At 46.7% G+C, this 24,283-nt stretch overlaps 1 protein-coding gene across 8 annotated transcripts in view; it reads right to left on the bottom strand.

Moving 5' to 3' along the window:
- Window positions 1-24,283, bottom strand: part of LOC102933294 (NACHT, LRR and PYD domains-containing protein 1b allele 2) — a 45,981-nt gene that overhangs the window by 15,217 nt on the left and 6,481 nt on the right. The window contains exons 1-8 of one of the 8 annotated variants that reach the window (XM_037898985.2): window positions 23,675-23,906; window positions 15,226-15,468; window positions 11,858-11,929; window positions 11,332-11,400; window positions 8,709-8,765; window positions 7,794-7,870; window positions 5,852-5,916; window positions 1,007-1,230 (exon numbers count right to left, since the gene is read on the bottom strand). In XM_037898985.2, coding sequence (XP_037754913.1) covers window positions 1,007-1,230; window positions 5,852-5,916; window positions 7,794-7,870; window positions 8,709-8,765; window positions 11,332-11,400; window positions 11,858-11,929; window positions 15,226-15,460 — 799 coding nt within the window. In that variant the 5' untranslated portion in view covers window positions 15,461-15,468; window positions 23,675-23,906. Of the gene's footprint in view, window positions 1-1,006; window positions 1,231-5,851; window positions 5,917-7,793; window positions 7,871-8,708; window positions 8,766-11,331; window positions 11,401-11,857; window positions 11,930-15,225; window positions 15,505-23,674; window positions 23,907-24,283 lie in introns of those variants that run through there. The other 7 variants (XM_027833405.2, XM_043548991.1, XM_027833406.3 and 4 more) reach the window with 7 other exon arrangements.

The following is a 24,283-nucleotide window of genomic DNA, read 5'->3' as shown; positions in this document are numbered from 1 at the left end:
CCTGTTTACAGCTCTGTTTGCTAGCTCCTGTGCCGCTGCAGCTGTCTGTGCCGCTGCCTGACTGGCTGCTACCTTAACTAGGACCCCTAGTCAGTGAAGCCCCGCCCCCTAATCAGGGCTCAGCTTCTCTCCCAGCACAAAGCCCCTACAAGCCTCTACACATACAAATACTACCAATAATTGTAATTATAGCTGTCATTTCCGTTCAGATTGCAATAATTACTAAAATTCTGATTACAGCTGTTGTTTCAGTTAAGATTATAATTATGGGTGTGATTAAAATTCAAGTAAAAATTATTATTTGATTATAATTGTGATTGATTAGGACTGCAACTATGGTTGTAAATATGATTAACATAGCCATTGGGATTGCAGTAATATTTCTGATAGTAGGGTTACAACTGTGACCCTCGTCATGATAGCGATTCTGCATTGTGATTAAAGGTGGGCGAAAAACATATATTTTAGTTTGTTGGAATTTTGAAAGTAAAAAAAAAAATTGTTTCGGATGGAATGAAACATTTTGTTTCAGTTTCGACCATTTTTAAAGGATTTTGAACTTTTAAAAATAAAATGAAAGGAAATTTGGAAACAAACAAAAAAAAACCACACAAAAAACCAGAAAAAAATTATTTTCAAAAATGTTAAAATAAATCATTTCAATTTTTTTCATAATTTTTTGTTTTGGGCTCCCCCCACCACAAAAAAAATAATAATTCGGGGGGGCGGGACAAAGATTAGTGAAACTTTTTGGTGTTGCCAAATCTACAAAGGTTAATGCACAGAATTTTGCCCCGATCTAGCTGTGAGGAATGGCCAATTAATATTAATACACCTATATTTGCGATAGGTATGATTGGGATTACAATTATTACTTTCCTACCTTGCCTCTGAAACACATGAGAAGAGGGAGGCGAACAGTTCTGTCTGGGGCACATGGTTTGGGCTCCACCTCCCACTTCTCAGTCAAGGTGTCAAGTCCAGTTATTGCCCTTGGCTACCGTACCTCTGAGACACAGGAAGTGCGGGAGGTGAATGGCTGCCACGGCCCCGGCCGGTTCTGCCTGGATGCTGAACAGAGGGCCAGCGATCATCCATTTAGGAGTGCTCCACACACTCAGATGCTGATCCCAGAAGCCGTATCTGTATTGGACAGTAACAGCTGCCCTCGCCTCAAACCCCAGTTCGGTTTCAGAGCAACGGAACAAGCCTGCCCCGGGGAGGTGAACCCTGCACGGTCCGGGGAGGGAAAAAATAAAAGAACAGATGGAACCAGCCCACGTTTCCTGGATTAACTCGGTTGCTGTCATAAGAACTGTAGCGAGGCGGAGTGGCCTCCCTCCAAGACTGACGGGGGGGAACCACTCCCCACCCTCTGGTGGGCAGAGCCAGGCCGGGCCGCCCCCTCATGCCAGAAACAGAGGGGCAGAACAGGAAGCATAAGAACCGGGGCCTCCAGCTCAGTTGGCCGGAGCCAGGGAAGGAGTCGGATTTGCTGCTGGGCCCGGGACCAGGGACCAAGCTGTGCCAACCCCTGCCCTTGGAGCAGGACGCTGAGGGAGGGAAAACTGCGGTGGCTGCCGTCGGCTGAATACCCTGAGGAGCCGCCAGGACTGCCACTGGAGGAATAACCCCAGGAGCCGCCGGAACTGCCGGCTGCCGAGTACCCCAAGGAGACTGAGGACCTGCAAGCAATTGAGCCCTACGAACAGGTAGGGGTAGGAAGTAGCCCAGGGAAACCAGACATTAGTCTGCAAAAAGAAAAGGAGTACTTGTGGCACCTTAGAGACTAAGAAATTTATTAGAGCATAAGCTTTCGTGAGCTACAGCTCACTTCATCGGAAAGCTTATGATCAAATAAATTGGTTAGTCTCTAAGGTGCCACAAGTCCTCCTTTTCTTTTTGCGGATACAGACTAACACGGCTGCTACTCTGAAACCAGACATTAGTCTGGTTGTGTTGCTGAAACCACAGTCAGCAGGCTTCAGTAGGACCCCCGCTGACCCACTGGAGGGACCCCTCGCCACTGGTAGGGTGCTGGACTGGGACCCGGTGGAGTGGAGTGGGCCCGGGTCCCCCTACTGCCAACCCCACCCCCGGAGTGGCAGCTACTCAATTTCGGCCGGATGGCTTGTCTGTGTTCACTGTAGATTGCTACTGCTCTGCTCCACCCAGAGGGCTTGAGCCTGATTGTTTGCTGTCTGCCCCAGCCAGGGAGCTGGGCTAAAAGGCTGCCCGCTCTGCTGCCCCGCCAAAGGAGCCAGGGCCCTAGACTCTTTGCTGACCCTTCCCACACTAATCTCTTGTCAATTGGCTATCGGCCACTAGGTGGCGTAGCAAGGCGGAGTGGCCTCCCTCCAAGGTTGACAAGGAGGAACCACTACAAGAAGATAAGAACGGACATTCTGGGCCAGACCAATGGTCCATCTAGCCTAGCGTCCTGTCTTCTGATAGTGACCTGTACCAGAGGCAATGAACAGAACAGGGGCAATTGCAAATGATCCATCCCATCACCCAGTCCCCGCTTTGGGCAGTTGGAGGTTTAGGGACATTCAGAGCAGGGCTGTGTCCCTGACTCTCCTGGCTAATAGCCATTGACAGACCTGTCCTCCACGAAATTATCTGATTTTTTTTTACCCCAGTTATACTTTTGGGCTTCACAACATCCCCTGGCAACAAGTTCCACAGGTTGACTGTGCGTTGTGTGAAGAAGTTTCCTTTTGTTTGTTTGAAACCTGCTGCCTATCACTTTCATTGAGTGACGCTTGGTTCTTGCGTTATGTAAAGGGGTAAATAACATTTTCACCACACCATTCAGGATTTTACAGACATCTATTCTATCCCCACTTAGTCATCTCTTTTCTAAGGTGAACAGGCCCAGTCTTCTTAATCTCTCTCCTCATATGGAAACTGTTCCAAACTCCTCATCATTTTCGTAGCCCTTTTCCATACCCTTTTGAATTCTAATATATCTTTTTTGACATGATGCAACAAGAACTGCACGCAATATTCAAGGGTGTGGGCCTACCATGGATTTATATAGTGGCATTGTGATATTTTCTGTTTTATTATCTATTCCTTTCCCAATGGTTACTACCATTCGGTTAGCTTTTTTGACTGCCATAGCACACTGAGCAGATGTTTTCAGGGAACTACACACACTGACTTCAAGATCTCTTTCTTGAGTGGTAACAGCTGATTTAGACCCCTTCATTTTGTATGTATTGCTGGGATTATGTTTTCCAATGTGCATTGCTTTGCACTTATCAACATTGAATTTCATCTCTCATTTTGTCACCCAGTCAAGTGAGATCCCTTTGTAACTTCGCAGTCATCTTTGGACTTATCTTAAGTAATTTTGTATCATCTGCAAATTTTGCCACCTCACTGTTCACCGCCCCCCTTTTCCAGATCATTTATGAATATACTGAACAGTACAGGACCCAGTACAGATCCTTGTGGAACCCCACTATTTATCTCTCCATTGCGAAAACTGATCATTTATTCCTACTCTTTGTTTCCCATCTTTTAACCAGTTACTGATCCATGAGAGCTCTTTCCCTGTTATCCCATGACTTCTTAATTTGCTCAAGAGCTTTTGGTGAGAGACCTTGTCTAAGGTTTTCTGAGAGTCCAAGAACACTATATTGACTGGATCATCCTTGTCCACGTGCTTGTTGACACCCTCAAAGAATTCTAACTGATTGGTGAGGCGTGATTCCCCCTGTTGACTCTTCCCCAACGTATCATGTTCATCTATGTATCTGATAATTCTGCTCTTTACTATAGTTTCAATCAATTTGCCTGGTACTGAAGTTAGGCTTACCAGCCTGTAATTGCCAGGATCACCTCTGCAGCCTTTTTTAGAAGTAGGTGTTACATTAGCTATCCTCTGGTAGAGGCAGATTTTGGCGATAGATTACATATCACAGTTAGTAGTTTTGCAGTTTCATATTTGAGTTCCTTCAGAATTCTTGCATGAATACAGCCTGGTCCCAGTGACTTAATACTGCTTTAGATTTCAGTTTGTTCTAAACCCTCTTCTATTGACACATCAATTTGGGACGGTATTTCAGATTTCAGTGAGTTTGTGTGTGTGTGTGTGTGTTTTTTGGAAAAGGGGGGGGGGGGTGAGAAAACCTGGATTTGTGCTGGAAATGGCCCACCTTGATTTTCATGCACGTTGTAAGGAGAGTGGTCACTTTGGATAGGCTATTACCAGCAGGAGAGTGAGTTTGTGTGTGTGGTTTTTGGAGGGGGGTGAGGGGGTGAGAGAACCTGATTTGTGCAGGAAATGGCCCACCTTGATTATCATACACATTGTGAAGAGAGTGGTCACTTTGGATGGGCTATTACCAGCAGGAGAGTGAGTTTGTGTGTGGGGGGGGGGGGGGGGGGGGGCGGAGGGTGAGAAAACCTGGATTTGTGCTGGAAATGGCCCAACTTGATGATCACTTTAGATAAGCTGTTACCAGCAGGAGAGTGGGGTGGGAGGAGGTATTGTTTCATGGTCTCTGTGTATATAATGTCTTCTGCAGTTTCCACAGTATGCATCCGATGAAGTGAGCTGTAGCTCACGAAAGCTTATGCTCAAATAAATTGGTTAGTCTCTAAGGTGCCACAAGTCCTCCTTTTCTTTTTGCGAATACAGACTAACACGGCTGTTACTCTGAAACCTATTTCAGATTTGTCACCCAAAAAGAACAGCTGTGAGGTGAGTGCCTCCCCCACATCCTCTGTAGTAAAAACCAATGAAAAGAATTCATTTAGCTTCTCTGCAACAGCCTTGTCTTCCTTGAGTGCTCTTTTAGCACCTCGGTCGTCCAGGGACCCCACTGACGGTTTGGCAGGCTTCCTGCTTCTGATGTACTTAAAAACAATTTTGTTGTTAGAATTTGAAGAGCAACTAGCTAAGGACACAAAACCTTTCTTGGCCTGCTTTATTATACTTTTACACTTGACTTGCCAGACTTTTTAGTTTCCTCAGAAGGATTTAACTTCCAGATTTTAAAGGATGCCTTTTTGCCTCTAACCATCACTTTTACTCTGCTGTTTACAAATGGTGGCATTTTTGGTCCTCTGGGTTTTGTTTGTTTGTTTTGGGTCTTTTAATTTTTATTATTTGGGGGTATACATTTAGTTTGAGCCTCTATTATTGTGTTTTTAACATAGTCTCCATGCAACTTGTAGGCATTTTACCCTTATTCCTTTTAATTTAACGAGCCTCCTCATATTTGTGTAGTTCCCCTTTCTGAAGTTAACTGCTAGTGTGGTGGGTTTCTCTGGCATTTCTCCCCCTACAAGGATGTTAAATTTAATTACATAATTATATTATGGTTGCTATTACCGAGCAGTTCAGCTATATTAGCTTCTTGGACCACATCCTGTGCGCCACTTAGGACTAAATCAAGAATTGCCTCTCCCCCGGTCGGTCCCATGAAGCAGTCATTTACGGGGTCTAGAAATTTTATCTCAGCCTCCTGTGCTGAGGTGACGTACCCAGTCAGTAAGGGGGTAGTTGAAATCCCCCATTATTATTGCGTTTTCTGCCTTTGTAAGCTCTCTAATCTGCCTGAGCCTTTCACAATCACGGTCACCATTCCTGTGGTTATTGCCACGTATCCCTCGATAATTTCACTGCTTATTTAATTGACACACCGAAAGCCAGAAGAACCTTGTCTAGGTCACCGTTCCCCCGGGGGCAAATAAATGGGGTTTAGCGCCAGTGAGAATTTTATTGTGAAATTCTCTAGTGTGGAGAAGGTCTCAGGTGCGATAGGAGCTGGCCTGTGCACACAGACAGAGACGCCTGCAGAGGGGGTGACTTCAACCTCCCAACCCCAGTCCTCACCTGTACGTCTCCTGGTTCCCATCTGTGCCCCGAACAGTCTCAGGGTGTATTTCTTCTGGAGGATCCTAAAACACAGGAACTGGCATTAACTCGGCCCCACTGGGGATTTCCCACTTCAGAGCTCTTGTGAGGAGGGAATCTTGTCTGCTGTAGCCTAGTATTCAGCTGGGGGTTTGCTGTGGCCTGGGACCCTTGCAGAGCATTTGGCAGAGAGGACTCAGTGATCAGCTGAATTCCAGCTCCACGGTCGGAAGCTTCCCAGGTGACCAAGATGCCCCAGGTCACAACTACGATGCCTGGTTATCTTTAGCTAGTTGAGGTGGGATCCTCTCTGACAACTGTCAGGTGTGATCACACTCTGGATTGCAGGAAGAGAGGTTCTGTAGAGTCATGAATCGTCTCTCTAAGCCACTGGCTGCACTGAGGTGGGTGAGCTAAACACCTCTGCCAGGAGAGATGGGACTACTCCGGATCGATTCAGTCATTCAATCCAGGGCTCAGCTATTCCCTTAGTTACATGAATATCTCCCACTGAAGCTAAGAAGAGCTGCATGTAAACAACTGATTAGGCCTCTGACCTGCATTTGGCCAGACTCCTGATGTATAAACAGGCTCTGTTACAAATAGCACAGCAGACACCAAAAGATGAAGGGAAATGGTGCGTGCACTGCCCATTCTGATGATGCATTACGAGAGAGATTTGAAACCCAGCATTTAATAAATGCAACTGACACAATCCCTTTAGACGTGCTTGAAGGGGAGAGCGGGTTTCCAACCCTGCACTCCCCAGTCTACATTCTGATCATCTAGCAGACAAAGGCACAATGAGATCCAGTGGCTGGAACCTGAAGCTGGACAAATTCAGACTATACGTGAGGCCACTGGAATCACTACTGACCTAGGGGGTGTGGTGAATTCTCCATCAACTGCAATCTTTCCCTCAAGACTGGATGTCTTCTAAAAGCTACACTCTAGGGCAAACAGAAGTTATGGGCCTGATGCAGGAATTACTGGGTTAGGGTCTCTGGCCTGGGTTATGCAGGAGGTCAGACTAGATGATCATAATGGTCCTCTCTGGCCTTAAAAAAAAAAATCTATGAATCTATGATATTACAGACTCAGGCTAAGTCTACACAGCAGCGGGGGCCTAAAAAGTAACGCTGTGGCGACACAGCTGGTGGCTCAGGCTAGCCCGAATACAATCTCGCCCAAGCTCCGCGGCCACATGACCATTTTGGGGCATGAGCCGAAGCAGAGCCAGTATGCGTCCGTCCACCCGAGCTGAGAATCACACCGCCCAGCTGCTGTGTAGACGTACCCCAACGGACAGACACTGACAAAGGCACACGGGGAACACGTCTTCCTTGCAAAGACAAGGTGTTGTATTAACTTGGGTTAGCCAACAGGTAAAAACAGCAGCAAACACACAGTATCTCGGCTTTTAAATCAGGTTAGTGCCTCGCGTTGAAGCCTACAGGGCAGCCGGGGTTGAACGTGAGCTGCTGATCTGAATCTAAAGCTGAGAGGCCGTATCTACGCTGCTATTTTAACCCGAGTTGAACGCTCTTTGTTCTGTGGTCCATGTCTGGAGCTCTACCGTAATACACCTAATAAATAATATACAGAGTCCAGCACAATGGGGTCCTGGTTCATAACCCCGGCTCCTACGGGCTACTGTAATACACCTAATAAATAACAGTAATTAAGAATTTCTGCCGTGAAGACATATCCTTAAATAGTTTCCGATTCCTCCATTTGCCATCACCTGACTGGCCCACCAGGCACAATCCCGCCTAAATAAACTTTCTCTGATCTAAACAGTGGAGGTGTTAGAATACCCCTGGCTCAGCTCCGAGGGTGAAATCACAGCCAGAAACCACAGAGAAGGGAAAGAGAATGACAGACAATGAGCAAGGGAAAAAAATTACACCTAATCCCTTACCTCCTCCCTGGGACACAGTTTGCATTTGTCCGTTCCCCAGCTGTCCCCAGTGGGATCCTCCTTCCTGCTTTGTTTTCCTGCAGCAGACAGGGAGATATTATTTCAAGTAACACATTCTCCAGGGGATTATTTTTTTCAGTGCCATTGGGGTTTTTTGGGGTTGGTGAAAAGCAAATGAGACCAGAGCAGAGGCAGATTCTGCAGCCTGGAGGATATTAAAAATAAAAAAAAAAAAAAAAATGTAGGTAGAGATTAGCTCAACAAAGAGACAAAGGGAAAGAGGACAGGGGAGCGGGTGATGGAGGAGGGTGTGAGGAGCAGAGATGAAAGCAAGCTGGTCCGGTCCGGTCCGGCATACCAGTCAAGAGCCAGTACGCCGTGAGGGGACCTGACCAGCTTCCCCAAGCTGGCGCTTTAAAGGGCCCGGAGCTCCGCTGCGATAGCAGTGGCCACAGCCCAAGGCCCTTTAAATCGCCCCTGAGCTCCCAGCCGCCTCTGCAGCTGGTAGCTCTGGGGGTGATTTAAAGGCCCCAGGGCTCCCAGCCACAGCCGGAGCCCTGAGGCCTTTAAATCTTGATTTAAAGGGCCCGGCCCCGCCTCTTCCGGTTGAGGCCACGCCCCCCTGCTCAGGACTCCGGAGTACCGGTAAGTCCTTTAAGTTACTTTCACCCCTGGTGAGGAGCAGGTGTGGAGGGGAAGAGACCGTGAGGGAGAGATGGGAACCAACAGCCAATCAGTGCAGGGAAGAAAGGCAGCCTGATGACGGTGCCAGCAATCAACAGATTAAATCAAGCGCGGCTAAAGGGGGACGTTGTGCGGATGGTCCAAGCAGCAGGCCAAGGCAGCGTCTGGATTCTATCCACTCAGGCCCCTCAAATTACCCCACTTCGCCCGGTCAATTTCAGCCTCACTCACCTGCAGCTTCGGCCTTGGAGCCAGTGAAGGAAAGATGCCTCTTCATGAAGGCAATCGCTGGGGAGTGTGGAATTACAGTATGAATAAATCAATATGAATATCTAAAGCAGGTCCCTAGCATCTTTTGGCCCAGAGTGCTTCTCACAGGTAGGAACACAGGATCCATCTAGCCTAGTGTCCTCTGGCAGTGGCCAGCATCAGGTGCTTTGGAGGCAGGTGTAGGAACCCTGTAGTCGCAGATGTTGGATAATCTGTCTCCCACATAGGTCTCATCCTGGTCTCTAATAGAGACTGGCTTAAACCCTGAAGCAGGAGGCTCAATATCCCCTGCAAAATCTATATCATTAGGAATTATGCTAACTCGGGATATTCTTGTGATCCATATGAATAGATCTTGAATCCCTTCTTGAATCTTGTTAAATTCTTGGCCTCAGTGACTTCCTGTGGCAGTAAGTTCCACCAGCTAATTACACCTTATATGGAAAGGATTTCATTTCATCTGTTTTGAATTGGCCACCTTCCAATGTCATCGAATGGCCCCTTGTTCTTGTGTTAGGAGGAGAGGAGAACTGAAGCTCCTGATCTCTCTTCTCCATGCCCTTTGTTATTTTACATATTTGTATCATGTCCCCTCTTATTCAATTCCTTTTTAATGTAACAATCCCAGTCTTTTCAATCTCTCTCCATAGGAGAGTTTTCCCAGCTCCCTGATCATTGTTATCACCCTCCTATGACCCCCCTCTACTCCTGCAATATCCCTTTGGAGATGGGGTGCCCAGGACTGCACAAAGTATCCCCGATGAGGCCACACCATTGATTTATATAAAGGCATTATGAATCTGGCTAAATCTGGAGCCACCCCACTGAAGTCAATGGGGTTAGGGAGAGATTCTGATCTCAGCAACCCTGGTGTAAATCCAGAGGGACTCGGCTAATATTAATGAGGTTAGGGGCAGCTTCTGATCTCACTTATCCTGGTGTAAATCCAGAATAACTATCTTGATCTCACTGGAGCCAAAGCCAGATTTACACTGGGGTAACGGAGATCAGAAGCTGGCCTGAAGTGTTTATTTCCTGTGAGGGCCTCTCACCAACCTGTTACAGTAAGGAAAAAGAAAGCGAACACGCAGTAAAACAGTATTCCAGATGAGGCCTGTCTATATGGATATGTGAAGGAACTATGATCCTTGTGCATGCAGAAAATATTATTCACCCATACACTGAAACGTAGCCACCTCTGGGGTGGGGCACAGCAGCTGGATAGCAGCCATTCCACACAGAGATCATCCACCCAACACTGAAATGCTCTTTAAGTTGCATGTTTTGGAAGGAAAAGGGGAATGAAATTTAGCACCTACTCCAGGAAGCCAACCCCAGGTTTTGCTTTCCTCTATCAACCCTGTAGCCTATAAGGCTACCTTGCTTGCCTGTATCTCCTTTCTTATGGTTTTGATTGTTTGTTTTATTATAATAAGTTTATAGATGTATATTAAAGTAGTTTGGCTGTAACACAAGAGACCTACAGGCCACACCCTATATGTTATGCGAAGGCAAAGTTAGGTCCCAGACATATGTATGCTTTCACCTAGATAGATAGTGATAAGTTAAAGCATAAGGTCCATATATGGCAGAGACCTTTAACTTAGATAGATAAAGGATGCGTTGAAGCCGGGGGCATAGGGGCTTTCCGAAGTTCATGCCCTCTGTAAACAGGTACACCACAAGGAAAGAACCGAAATAACCAGAACAAAAATAACAAAGGTGTGAATGATCTAATGTCATTAATATGTACGTAAATGTCATCAATACGTACACACATACCAGCCTCCGGAGTAAGTGTACCCCAACATTTTGGTGGGTGAGGAAACTAAGTTTGGACATAGGAGGGCTCAAGCACCCATGTCCTATAAAAGGGATGACACACCATGCTACAATACACCATTATCTAATATAATCTAAGTGTCTACGAATCTAAGCTTCAGGCATCTTTCTTAGTTTATTAGTCTGTTAGTTAAGTGAAATTCTAAGTCAGCTTCAATAGCTCTTAGAAGAAGGTGTAGCTAAGATCTGCACCTCCCACTCAAAAGAACTGAGGAACCCGAGGCGAGGCTGGTCCTTGGTCTCTTATAACCAGGTCATCCAGGAACGGTGTGAGTATATTAATCAAAAACTTTATAGTATATAATATCATATGTATATTTAAAATAATAGTACCGCATTTGTAACTCTGATTATTTTACCATTTGATTACTATTTGATTATAATTCCTTTTTATCTCAGTAAAAGTCTTTAAGACTATATTGGTCTCGGTGTGAGCATCCTGTCATGCCCCCGAGGGTACTGGGCATATTCTGTGTAGCCAGATTCTGGGACAAGAACCTTGTTATCTTCTGATCAGATTGATTAGCGAGCCTATAACCCATACTATCCAAATTAATAATATTAACCTCCTAAAATCAGGCAACAACCCCCATGTGGCCCCTCCCTGAGGGGAAAAATCAAACAGGCCCAAACCCCTGCAATGACTTAGGTCCGACATACAGCCCTGAGGCTGTCACGGTCCATCACAGCAGTGAATTTCCCCCAGGGCCCCTGCCATCACCCTGAGCGATTCTCAACTCACCAGATGCTAGCGTCCCTCCTTCACCAGGGGGAATCTCATCGCCTGAATGCGTGAAGTGGCTCTTTGGTCCTAAAGATAAGAGAGAGAAGAGGAGTTCTCCATGGAGAGGTACTAGAGAGTTGGCTTCCCAGATCAGAGGAGAGCGCACTAACGCTGCAGTAAGAAAAGGAGTACTTGTGGCACTTTAGAGACGAACAAATTTATTAGCGCATAAGCTTTCGTGAGCTACAGCTCACTTCATCGGATGCATACAGTAAATAAATTTGTTCGTCTCTAAGGTGCCACAAGTACTCCTTTTCTTTTTGCGGATACAGATTAACACGGCTGCTACTCTGTAACCCTGGAGTGACGCTCTTCTAGCCCCTGCACTGACACCCAGACAGACAGAGAGGGAGACAGCCAAAGATTAGCATTACATGACAGATACACAGCTCTGTAAGATACTCGGGTACCTCCACCATGAGCTTGGGATAAAGAGATACAACAGACCACAGGGCCAGATTTTCATGTGCTCAGCACAACTCACCTGAATCTCCTGCTTTAGTGCAAGTGGACGGCTTCCGCGCTTGTTGTGGGTGGCTGGAAGCTGTGGGAGAGACTTAGGAGAGAGTGAACTTGAAAGGTAAAAACAGGCCAGGACTAGAGATGGACAAAAAATTTTCATCTGACTTTTTGTCGACCCCCCCAAAAATATATATATATTCAGCTTCAGGCCACACCAAAATGTTCTGTGAATTGGTGTCAGTTTGGCTGACTTGTTCATTTAGAAAAAAAACCTTTAAAAAGAAACTCCAAAAAAATCTGAAATATTTCACATTGACATATTGGAAACATTTTGATTTTTCACTTCAAAACAAAACTTTTTGTTTCCAGGCGTCCTTTAATTTTTTTTTTAAGCAATCAAAAAACTCTTTAAAACAGCCAACAGTGAAACAAAGTTTCAAGTCAAAACAAACCTAAAATGAACATTTTTACATTTTTGGGGTTGCCATTAATGTATAAAATTTTCAGTTTGATGCAAAAGGAATCCCCCCGCCCCGATTTTTCAGAATTTTTCAGCAACCTCCCCCCCCGCCTCCACCCAAAAAAAACTATTTTTCCACACAGGACCAGAATAACCTGAGATCTTTAGGAACAACACTAGATCAAGTCTGCCCCTAGTAGTTGGTTTATATCAGTTATGTTTCCAAGGCTCTGCAAGGAGAAAGAAGGGAAACTTCCTTGCTGCCTGGTGCTGTCAAATCAGTTCTCCATTCACATGGATAACAGCTGTTTACACTGCTGATGATGATACAGCAGATAGTTTCTCAAAAAGAAAAGGAGGACTTGTGGCACCTTAGAGACTAACAAATTTATTTGACCATACGCTTTCCTGAGCTACAGCTCACTTCATCTGTCACCTGAGCAGAGGTGTCAATTACAACACAAAGCAAGATGGGCACTTCAGGCTTTAAGAGCAGAAGGAAACAAAAGCTTAAGATAAGGAGGAATGAGCTAAAGGAAGGAATCTTTAAAACATTTGCAAAAAGAAAAGGAGTACTTGTGGCACCTTAGAGACTAACAAATTTATTTGAGCATAAGCTTTCGTGAGCTACAGCTCACTGTGGTCATATAATTTTGGCAGGCTATACTCAAGTTCCATTGACCCTCAGCCCCCACAATCCACTAGACCAGTAGCTTCCCTTTACTAAGTTCCACTCGGATTCGTCTGAATAAGGACTGAGCAAAATGAGAGTTAGAGTGTCAGCCACTGAGAACTGAAATCTCACCTGTATAACGTTTGCTACAAAAGAGGAAATACTCCTATACGTGCAGGCAGGGTGGATAAAAATCAATGATTTTAAAAAAATAAAATTTAAAAAAATCGGATTTTTTTGATAAAATGCTTTTTGAGGAAAAAACCTATCTAAAGATAGTTTTAATTGAAATATCTTTGAGCTATAATGTATCTTATCATGGAATAGGGATTATAAATTCTAATTCTATAGTATGAGACAATATATTCATATAATGTTTTAGAAAAGTTTTGTAAATGAGTTCCAATGGTTCATGGATTAGGGAACCAATCTTATGGGGTTCCACAGGCTTCTGTACAGATTATTTAAGTTACTCTTTCTATCTACCCACTGGGACTCAGTGCTCAGTCTGGAAGATACCGTCAGAGATGCTTAGTTTTGCAGTTCTCAAACTGTGGATTTGTGTCTCCAGGGGTAACATGCTTGTTAATGGCAAAAAATGTTTTTAAATAAATAAATATATAGAGGTGAGAAATAACAGACCTCAACTCTATTGTCCCTCTGCAAATTTGTAAACACAGAGTCAATCCCTTACCTCTCTCTAAAAGTGCAAAGTTTCAAAAAGTTCAATGAATAGAAGATTGTTGGGGGCAGAATAGATCTGGACAAGGAGAAGTCTGGAGAGAAATGTGAGAAGCGAGGGGCATATGCTTGTTTTGTTAAAATATTATATGTCTGCTGTTGAAGAAAAAAATCCAGAATACTTAACTTTGTTGTTTTAGTTAAATAAAACAATTTAAATGCCTGTCTGGTGGTGTTCTCCTCCTAATACAGTATGGCAAAAAAATCCTCCAAATATTGATTAACCTGTTGAATTGGAGATAGTTCACCTCCCAATGACTTCATAAATATCTGCTTCAATTACCTTTGGTAAATGAAATAACCAAACAATCATTCATTTTCTCATATAGCTGTAAAACTAATCTGAAAAGTTTTCAGAATAAATCACTTTAAAAATGTACAGTGTGTACCTTCTAAAAATGAAACCTACACCTGCCTCTGAGTTGTGAAGAATATGTATTAAGGTTATAACAACCAACCAGAATGCACTTTTGTGTAGAAAGCCATGATTAAATGGAGTCTTCCTGACTAGTGATTTAAATAAATTTGATTTAAATCAAATCCACCCTGCATGCAGGGCCCCTATCCTGATAGGACGGCAGGCTGGTTTTGTGGTTAAGGAACTAGCAAAGGGCCCACGAAATCTGGGTTACATTTGCAGTTTGGCCACAGACCCATGTGACATTTGGGGAAAGTCACTGATTGTCTGGGCCTCTGATCCCCATTATTAACCTCCCATTGTCTGCCCTGTCTGTTTAGATAGGAAATTCTCTGGGTCAGGGCCTGTCTCTCAGAGTGTCTGTCCAGGGCCTGGCACAACTGCCCCACCCCCAATCTCCATCAGGGTTTGGGCAGCACCCCAGCTCTCAAGTGAGTAACCCATACTCACAAGCATCATGGGAAAGTGGAATTCTGGAACAGGCAGAAGAAGGCTGGATCATGGGAGCTGTTACTCATTTGACCTTTCTATCCACAGCTCTCCCACTCTCTGCCCTTACGCAGACAAGTTCTCCCATAAGGCCATGCAAAAAAAAAATCAGCCAGGCCCAGGGCACTCTGGGATCACAGGTACCAACTTTCACGCGGTAAATAAGCACCCCGACTTTCACAATAAGCCAAAAATCAAGCTAATCCCATTTCAAAACAAGGCCAAAACAAGCCAATCCCTAAGAACCCCAACACTCTATGTGACTAGATCCCCGCAGGGTGCAGTCTGAGACTGGGGTGGGTCCACTGTGCACCCCGACTCTCTCCCCCCCCTTGCTCCTGCTTGCTGGGAGCCAATCAAAAAAGAAGAAGCCACAAGCAACAAGTTACAAGCCAAAAACTAGCTAACAAGCAACTCACCAGCCAATTAAGCCAAAAACAAGCCAAATTTCTGCATTTTTTTTGTGTGGGTTTGGCATGTCTGTCTGGGATGCTTGCCCATAAACCACTGCACCTGGGCCCACGGGGGCCTATCAGCAAACCCTGTAAAAGATGTATGTGCATGTGTTGTAACTCAAGTGAAGAGCAATCGGGTCAGCTCTCGATTTACCTTTCCGGAGTCTGGCTTCAACATCTTCCAGGACTTTCAGAACCGCTTTTGAGTCCCCTCTGCAGTGTCTGAGCAGCAGGTCGGTTAGGGCTGCTGGGTCAGCTGGTGTTACGGGGATGGGCTCAGATCCCCTCTCCAGCAGGACTTCACTCAGCTTATCCTTGAACCCCTCCAACTCCTCCTTGCCCAGGGCTTTCAGCTTCCTCAGCAGGTCACTTCTCCCAGGGGCCTCCATGCAGCTTCCTGGTCAGCAGAGAGTCAGGAAACTGCAGTTCAGTGCTGAGTGCCACGGGAAGCAAAGAGATTGTTGCCCCCTGAGAAGTGGGAAGGACTCAGGCTGCAGGAGACCGCCCCATTACACCACACACCCTCCAGCACTTCCTGATTCCTGCTCTTTTAGTGAGATCACACTGTCCAATCAGGGTGCTGGTTAGGTGGCAATTTCGCCTCTGTATTACCTGTGACTGTACTCACATCTGACATCCCCTGTCCAGAGATCAGTGTGGTGTTTCTCTCTCTCTCTCTCCCGAATATGCCTGGTTTGGATCACGGCTGTTTAACTGACTGTGCCGTTATAGATATGGGGATTTAATCAGCAGACTGTGGGACACATTCTAACCTCAGCGGAGGAGTCACTCTGGATTTACACCAGGATCACTGAGATCAGAATCCAGCCCTGACTGTACTGACTGCATTAGAGTCACTCTGGATTCACAGCTGGGTAACTGAAACCATAATCAAGTCGTGACTATTGCCTTTAGTGGAGTCACTCCAGATTTACACTGGAGTAACTGAGATCAGAATCGGGCCCTGCTTCCATTGACTTCAGCGGGGTCGCTCTGGATTTACACCAGGGTCACTGAGATCAGATTCGTGACAACTGCATATTTTTTAAGCACTCTGCATAAGTTACCGAGTTAACTGGCCCACACTACACCCCTTTGAGGCTGATCAATATCATTAACCTCATTTCGCAAATGGGGAAACTGAGGTAGAGAGAGAGGGGAAGTGACCAAGGTCACACTGCACGTCAGTAACAGAGCTGGTCTTCGAACCCAAGAGGTCCTGCTTCCTAGCACCACATTTGTCTCTGTTTTGGAGAACTTTTTAAAAACGATGGGCCACCCCACCGGCTCTGATGCTGTCTCTGTCGCTGAGCACTGAGCTACACTCGGGGAGACACTGGAGAGAATTAGCTAGTGTGTGGATTCACAGAGTGCAATGGTGGGGGGGTATTATAAGGCACTGAAAGATTTAACTATACTAACTCAGTACCAGGCTGCCTGAAATAAAGCTCTGATCTCTGTGCCCCTGGTTCCTGCCTGCGACACAACACGACGGGCGGTTGGAACTGATTGGACCCCATCTCTCCAGACAGGGAGAGGCAATGGAAAAGGAATAAAGGAGGAGAGATGAAGTGAGAGTCCTCTGCAGTGTGAGGGTTTGTAGTCCTCACCTTTGAGCACCCAAGCAGCCCCCAGAACAGGCTGAGCAGGAAGAAGACAGAGGAAGGCCCAGATCCGCAAAGGTTTGAGGCACCTAATTCCCACTGATTTGCGTGGGAGTTTAGCACCTTTGAGAAACTGGGATGAAATCCCCCTCCAGCCTGTATAGGGAGACAAAATAAGTCCCTTGGGACATGCCTCTGCAGTGAAACAGGGCTGCAAACCCGAAGCCAGAAACAGCCACATTTTGGAGATTGGGGAAAGGGCTGTGCGGGGCGAGAGAAGCCACCACTGCCTTAAAGGAAGACCTAGCAGTGGGAGGGGAATTAAAGCAGAGAGCTTGTAACTGGAGAGTTGTAGGGCAGTGGTTAGTCAGTGTTTCCCGTAACATCTCTAGAAAGTCGGGTATTTTTGAACAGTTTCTTGTTGCATCAGGAATGCATAACAAGAGAGGAATTGCAATCTATCTGTAGGGGCACCATTTGGGGTACAGGCGGGCGACTTTCATACAGGAGGTATGAGCCCAGTCAGAGCTCCTAACTGCAGCATGGGTGTTAATGTGAATTCTGCAGAGGACAGGTGCTCCAGGGGCAGGGAGTCAGTATTTTGTTTCCAAACAGAGGCAGGGTGATTTAAGATCAGAAAGGGCTGGTAATTGCCTGTAAAACAGGAATCCCTCTGCAGGGAGTGGGGATGTTGGAGAGAGAACGCAGGGGACTCAGAAGAGCCAAGCTTATATTCTGAAAAGAGGAAGATTTGAGGGGGATAAGTGAAAAGAAGGGGCCAAAACCCAGGGAAGGGCCAGCAGTGGTGTAGAGAGGTTCCCACTCTACCTGGGGTACTTATGTGGTCCCATCACCCTAGCATCTGAGTGCCTCACAATGTCTCACCGATTTGTCCTGGAGAAGATGGCTCAGATATTTAAGTATGACGTGTATAGTTATTGAGTACATGTTAATATCTGTGAGCGGAGGCGCTGATGGCAACAGAAGTTTTACTTGATTAAGAACTAGAAGATTCGACCCTCCAACTTTCTTTCACGACAAAGAGCGGCCCAGATCTCCTGTGCCTGTTTATTTTCCTTTCCTGCATACTGTGGCCCTGAAATACCCGCAGAAGTCTCCATTTTTCCCTCAACTTTAAAATGTGGACTTTTCTTGGTGCTTGGTTTTAAATATTCTCCTGTGAGAACCGCAACTCAATCACTGGCGTGTTGTGTTTAAGAGCCTGCTGGAAAGTAACTAGCCTTTAAACAGAAGGGAAAGCGGTGTTGGCAACTCTCGTGATTTTGTCATGAGTCTCATGACACTGATTGTTTTCCTTCAAGCCCCAGCTCCTGGAGTCAGGTGGATATGTGAGTTCAGCTTTCAGTCGTAAAGAAAAATGAAGTTTCTAGCCCTCGTGGCTGTGGAGAAAGCTTCAAAATGAGACCCCCAGTGCACCCTAAAAGCTCAAAGAGCAGAAGGCAAATAAAAAGAACTGCAAAGCTATTAACTGCAAAGCTTATTTTTACATAATCTCATGATTTCAAAGCAAATCTCATGAATTTTGATGGGCCTGATTCATGGTTTTGAACATTTGGGGTTGGCAATACTGTAAAGGTGACTCGAAAGTGTCGGTTTCTCTCCTTTTTAAGGTCAGTTTCTCGTCTATTATTCGCAGTGGGGTAACACCCCGAGAGCCTGAGGCAGGTGCAGTATAAACTCACAGGGCCTTGCCCTAGTAGGTTGTTTCCAAAGTTCAATGATCCATTCCACGCTTGGTGAACTGCAAAAAAGGGATAGAAAGTCATCTAGATTTTTCTACAGTCGTTTCAATTGTTGTCTTCAAGCATTAGTAACAAAGTCAGAGTACACATTAAAATTTTAAACCTAACCAGTGTCCCTTAAGTGAGTTGACACAAGATGTGAGAACTCCTGTTAGAGCTGAAAGAAAAGGAGGACTTGTGGCACCTTAGAGACTAACCAATTTATTTGAGCATAAGCTTTCGTGAGCTACAGCTCACTTCATCGGATGTGGGTCTAATATTTATTTCATTCTCTTTTTGAAAAATATAGAAATTAGACACCTTGCTCCTGTCAGCTAATTTCTAAGTGGTCCCTGGAATCATGGTTAAAGTTGCCCCCGCCCCTACCAAAATCTGAAATGGCACCCCAGCTGGAGATGAGACAGCTGATGTCCTGAGGCCATGAGGGCAAACTCTAGCTCAGCAGAAACTGCCTGATGCTTTGATTCAGCAGGACAAAAAAAGCGATCCCTGCAGGCCATCAAAGGCGAAGGTGAGGGTGAGTCATAACATGGAAGCTCCAGGAAAGAAGCTGGCAAAGCAATGCAAGAGAGCAGAACACCTGAGCAACCCCGACTGAAGATTTTGCCAATAGAGAGCACCTGTGTTTCAAGGAAATCGGGCAGCGGTATGAAAAATCCTGAGCAAAGCACAACCCAGGACACAACTGGACAGTCTGAGAAGCAGCAGGCCCAGTAAACTGGAGCGGGGGATTTAATTAACTCCGCCCATGTGTGACCAGAAAGGTAGCTCATTGGTCAAACGTCATGACATCTGAGCAGCTCCCACTAGGTAGGTCTGGGAACCGTGTCAGTGGCAGCCTGCTGCCTGTGTGCCGCAGTAGCGGCTTGGCTGAGAGCCCCTAAGAAAGGCGGAAAAACTTTAGGACTCCTCAGCTGTCTTTCTGGGCTTCAATTCCTGCTCCCAGTCCAGCCTGGGACTTGGAAAACCTGGGTTCAGTTCCCTGCTTTGCCACCGACTCCCTGTCTGACCTTGGGCATGTCACTTAGTCTCTCTGGGCCCCAGTTCCCATTTGTAAAATGGGGAAAGCTGTGCTTCCCTACCTGAGGATGAACGGATTAGGAAGTGCTCAGACACTATGGAAACTGGGGTATTGTAAATCCTTAAGATTGATAGGCAGCAAGTCCCTTAGATCAAAAGGCAAAAATATTAATACACTAGTTGCCAGCAGTGCAGTCTAAATGCAATACATTGAGCTGGTGATCTTCATTTTTCCCAGCGGGAGGCCTCATTCCCACCATGTCCTCCTCACGGCAGAAGATGAATATAATGTCTGTTATTAAAACCCTGTGTGAACTGGCCACCGTTGTGACGGGTAGAGGTGTTAAAGAGACCGAGCTGCCAGCAGAGCAGTCTCTGGTGGGGAATCTATGACTTTGGAATTCACTCCTGCTCAGCCTGGTTTGAAGGAATCTATTTATATTCAGCTCACACTGCAAAGTCCATCTCTGAACAGACATTTGAGGAAGTCTTGGGCGTGGGGTTTCAGTAGGGAGGTGTGAGAACTGGGGGTACGGGCGTATGTTGATTTGGCAATTTCTATTTTCTAGCTGGCTGCTGTAACCACTAAACACCCTTCCTCTCCCCAGAGCAGGAAATAGAACCCAGGAGTCCTGACTCCCCCTGCCCCCCCCAGCTCTAACCGTACTCCTCTCCCAGTCAGAGCTGCAGGTGGAACCCAGGAGTCCTGCTGCCACCCACTGTCACTACACAAACATTCACCAGGACAGGTTACCCAGGAGTGTCAAGGGGCAGAAGATTTTAACAGTCCTTGATGTCAGGTGATGGACTCAGGCCAGGTCTGCACGAAGAAGTTAAGTCGACCCAACGATGTCACTCAGGAATATGAAAAATCCACTTCTCTGAGCAATACCGTTAAGCTGACCTAAGCCCTGGTGTCGGCAGCGCTAGGTAGATGGAAGAATTCTTTCATCAGCCTAACTACCGCCTCTCAGGGAAGTGGATTAACTACAGCCAAAGGAGAACCTCTGCCGTCGCTGTAGTGTGTGTCCACACTGATGTCTACAGCAGTGCCGTTGCAGTGTTTGTAGTGAAATCATATCCTCATGCAGCCAGGTGACTCATCTGGAATTAGGACGTGAAGTGGTTCTTGTCTCTGGGAGGGGAGTAGGGCCTACTGGACTGAAGGAGCTAGGACTGGCACACTGGATTGCTGGGTTCTACCTCCGTTCAGGGAGAGGATGGGGTGGAGTTATGAAACTCCATTCCCAGCTCTGGGAAGGAGCCAATCTAGTGAGTTAGACCAGACTGGGAGCTGGAAACCAGGACTCCATTCCTGATGCTTCAGCGTGCAGTGCAACGGAATAGGGTTAGACCAGGTGATTGAGTCGACAAGGGGAAGGGTTGGGCCTTGACTCAGCACAAAAGAGCCCAGGAAAAAGACCCTGAATAGGGGGACCACCAGGGGCAAACTGAAGTTAAGGAAACAGCCTGTTTATGGAAAGAGACAAAAGGTCAGGAACGGTATAATAGGAGAAAGGAAGGCACAAGACAGCACCCATGAGGGAGGCAGCGCCTTGCCAGCATGAGCGTCTCCCAGCTCTCTCGACTGGACAAGCACAGTGCACGAGAAAGGAACCTGCCAGTAAGTACAGGCTCTAGGTTGCATTTTATACTTTTCTTTGATCTGTAACCATATGTTTGTACGCCTTATCCTTGCGTCTATTTGAATCTTTATCAAAAGAAACTATTTGGTTTTACTAGAGACACCTGAGCGCTGTCGGCTAAGGAGAGCGCTGAACTGAGGTGAAGCTAGTGAACCGGGGGGCACTGCTTCCAGGGAGGCAGCGAATCCGTGTGCATGGCGGGTGTCCAGAAGTTGAGGGACTGGGCCCTTGAGTGTAATGAAGAGGCACAGACAGGTGGGAGGGAGCTGGGGCCTGAGCAGGACTCCGGGGGGCTAACTGCAGAGATTTAGCCAGAGGTTCTCTCTGCTGTGCCCCGCTGGTGTTGCCAGCTTAGCAGGCTCCTTCGCCCCATCTGCCATGCCGAAGGTGCCACAGCATTTGACGGGCTGGATTTCAAAATAATGGTTTCCCTTTGTAGAGGGAAGTAAATTAACCGCGTGTCTTGCCATTATGCAAACAAAGCATTTTTTTTTCATTCAATTTCAGTGCCTGCTAAGTTGAGGGAGTGTTCCTCATCGTTAAAGCCCTGGAGGGGGGCTCAGGATTCCTGGGTTCTATTCCTGGCTCTGCCACTGAATGGCTGATTTGTGGGTCCATAGATAGTGTCTCACATGATGTGAACTTTTTTTTTATTATTATTGTCTTCTGTTCCATATATCCCTTACACCAACACTAAATGAAAACGGGTTTGAGACTTCAGAGTTACACTGGGGTCACTGCAATCAGAATCCAGCTTGAATGCCACTGAATTCAGTGCAGTCACTCTGGATTTACACTTACTTACTAAGAACAAAATAACCTTCAGATTTTGCCCTGTATCATAGTGCAGGCTCACAAAGGGACAGAGTCAAAGTTATCCTTTAACTTTGCTTTATTCTGACTCTTATTTATATGAATTACCTTAATTTCACCTTTGCAATCTTAATGTCCCAGTAAGCATGAGTGTATGCACACTCATTCTCTTTCTCTGATCCCCTCTGGTTATTATTAATTATTATTATTATTATTATTGTGAATGGGCAGTGAGGACTCCTAAGTTCTATTCCCATCTTCAGAAGGTGAGTGGGGTTGAGGAGTCAGAACTCCTGGGTTCAATCCCAAGCTCTGGGAGGGGAGTGGGGTCTACTGGGTTAGAGCAGGGGGGCTGGGAGTCAGGACTCCTGGGTGTCTCTTCCTAGCTCTATTGGTAACTCTCTGTGTGTGTGTGTGTGTGTGACCTTGGGAAAGTCCCTTCCCTGTCCTCAGTTTCCTCATCTGTAAAATGGAATAAGTAATGTTACTCTTAATCAATACATATCAATGTACTTTACAGAGGTAAAGTGCTATATAAGAGCAACAAATCAATATTATTTGTTCAGGTCTGGCCCTGTAAAAGTCTCAAGGGTAAAAACAGCCCCTGCCCAGACCTCTGACAATCCAGAAGACAGATACTGAGGCACCTGGATGCACTGGGAGACCTCAGTTTGCATCCTGCAAAGGGATCAATATGGACAGACCTCTGCATCCACACACAGGGTACGCCTATGTTTTGAGCTGGAGGTGTAATTCCCAGGTTGAGGAGACAAACCCCATGTGAGCTTTCATTGAGCTAATGCACTAAGAATACAGTGTAGTCATAGCACTGTAAGTAAGTGGCATGCATAATGTCTCAGACAGGCACATACTGAGCGGCCGGTCCCACTGCCACTCAGACTGATGTGGCTACACTTGAACCAGAGCTACTGCAAGGACCCAGGGACTAGAAGCAGGATCTGCAAAGCCGGGGGGAGGAGAGGGAGACAGGGGCTGATATTCCCACAGTGCTATCGGGAGACCTTGCAGATTTGCAGCCAGGGAGCACTTTTAAGCGCCACAGGAAGTACTGCGCAAGAGTACCAGAGTGTCCCTTTGTGCAAGAGACCCCCCCTGTGGCCCTCTGATTGGCTTCTACTTAACTCCAGGAAGTTGACTAGGCAATTACACAGACTTTGGCTTGCTGCAATGCCAGACTCCACCTCATCTCCTGATCTCTGGTCTCTGACACCAGCCTCTTGTTCACAGGACCTGGCCTTGTGATTCCTCCAGCTACTGCCCGGTGACTCCCGTCCCTGGTGGGCAGACCTCAGCCCAGCTGTGACAGCTAGGCCAGACCACCTATGGCCCCGTCCCTTACGGTTTTCCAAGATCCCTAGTAAGGGGCTCCCAGAAGTGGAAGGGCTGGGTCTACCACCACCGACTGGCCCCCATAGGGTACTGGACCCCCGGGAGCAGGTTGTGCAACTCCAAACTGAGAACCATCTGCTGCAGTCCCAAGTGGCATGGCTGCTTGCAGAAAGTCAGACACGCCACAAACAGCTGGCACGGTCCCGGGGGGAAAATGCCATGCTCTGGGCCCACGTTGGGCCCCTGCTCGCTGAACTGAGCCCCGCAGTATCACTACCCAAACGTTTTGATGGGAACTGCCAGAAGTTGCGGGGTTTCCTGAGCCAGTGTGGTTTCCTTTTCCTGCTCCACCCTCGAGCGTATCCCACCAAGCCGGCGGAGGTGGGACGAGTGATCAGTTTGCTTACTGGAGAAGCACTGGACTGGGCCTCCCCACTGCTGGAACGAGGCCGCCTGGTGTTAACGGACTGGAACTTTGCCTTCCTGTGAACGCTTTCTGCAATCCGACAGCCCGCATCACACTCACTCAGGGGAAGCAGCTCGACAAAGGCTCCAGGGCCAGCAGCCTCTCACGCTGCCCAGTTTCGGCGACTCACTGCTGATGTTGAGTGGAACAAGGAAGCCCAACGGCATCATTTTTTGGCACGGGATTAGTGAGGAAGTAAAGATGAGTTAGCCCCACACTGAGACCCTCCAACCTGCTTGGATGCATTTATCACCCTTCTCTCTCCTCACCGACAACCAGCTGTGAGCGAAAGGAGGAGAGTAGGGGCACCCTGCTATCTTTCAGCCACACCTCACATCAAAGACCAAGGCTAACCACAAACCAATGCAGGTTGACCGGGGCCATGGACACCTGACCCGAGAAGAAAAGGAACAGCAATGGAGCAATAATCTAGGTTTTTGTAGTGGAGCATCAGGACACTCCCTTGCCATGTGCCCATTGCGAACCTTGGCCCATGAGGAATCGGGAAATGAGCGAGCCCAGGGCATGCAGGGGGAACCAGCCTGGACAC

The sequence above is a fragment of the Chelonia mydas genome, chromosome 6 (genome assembly GCF_015237465.2).
Source record: "Chelonia mydas isolate rCheMyd1 chromosome 6, rCheMyd1.pri.v2, whole genome shotgun sequence".
Lineage (NCBI taxonomy): Eukaryota > Metazoa > Chordata > Testudines > Cheloniidae > Chelonia > Chelonia mydas.
This window is presented reverse-complemented; position numbering and strand designations above follow the sequence as displayed.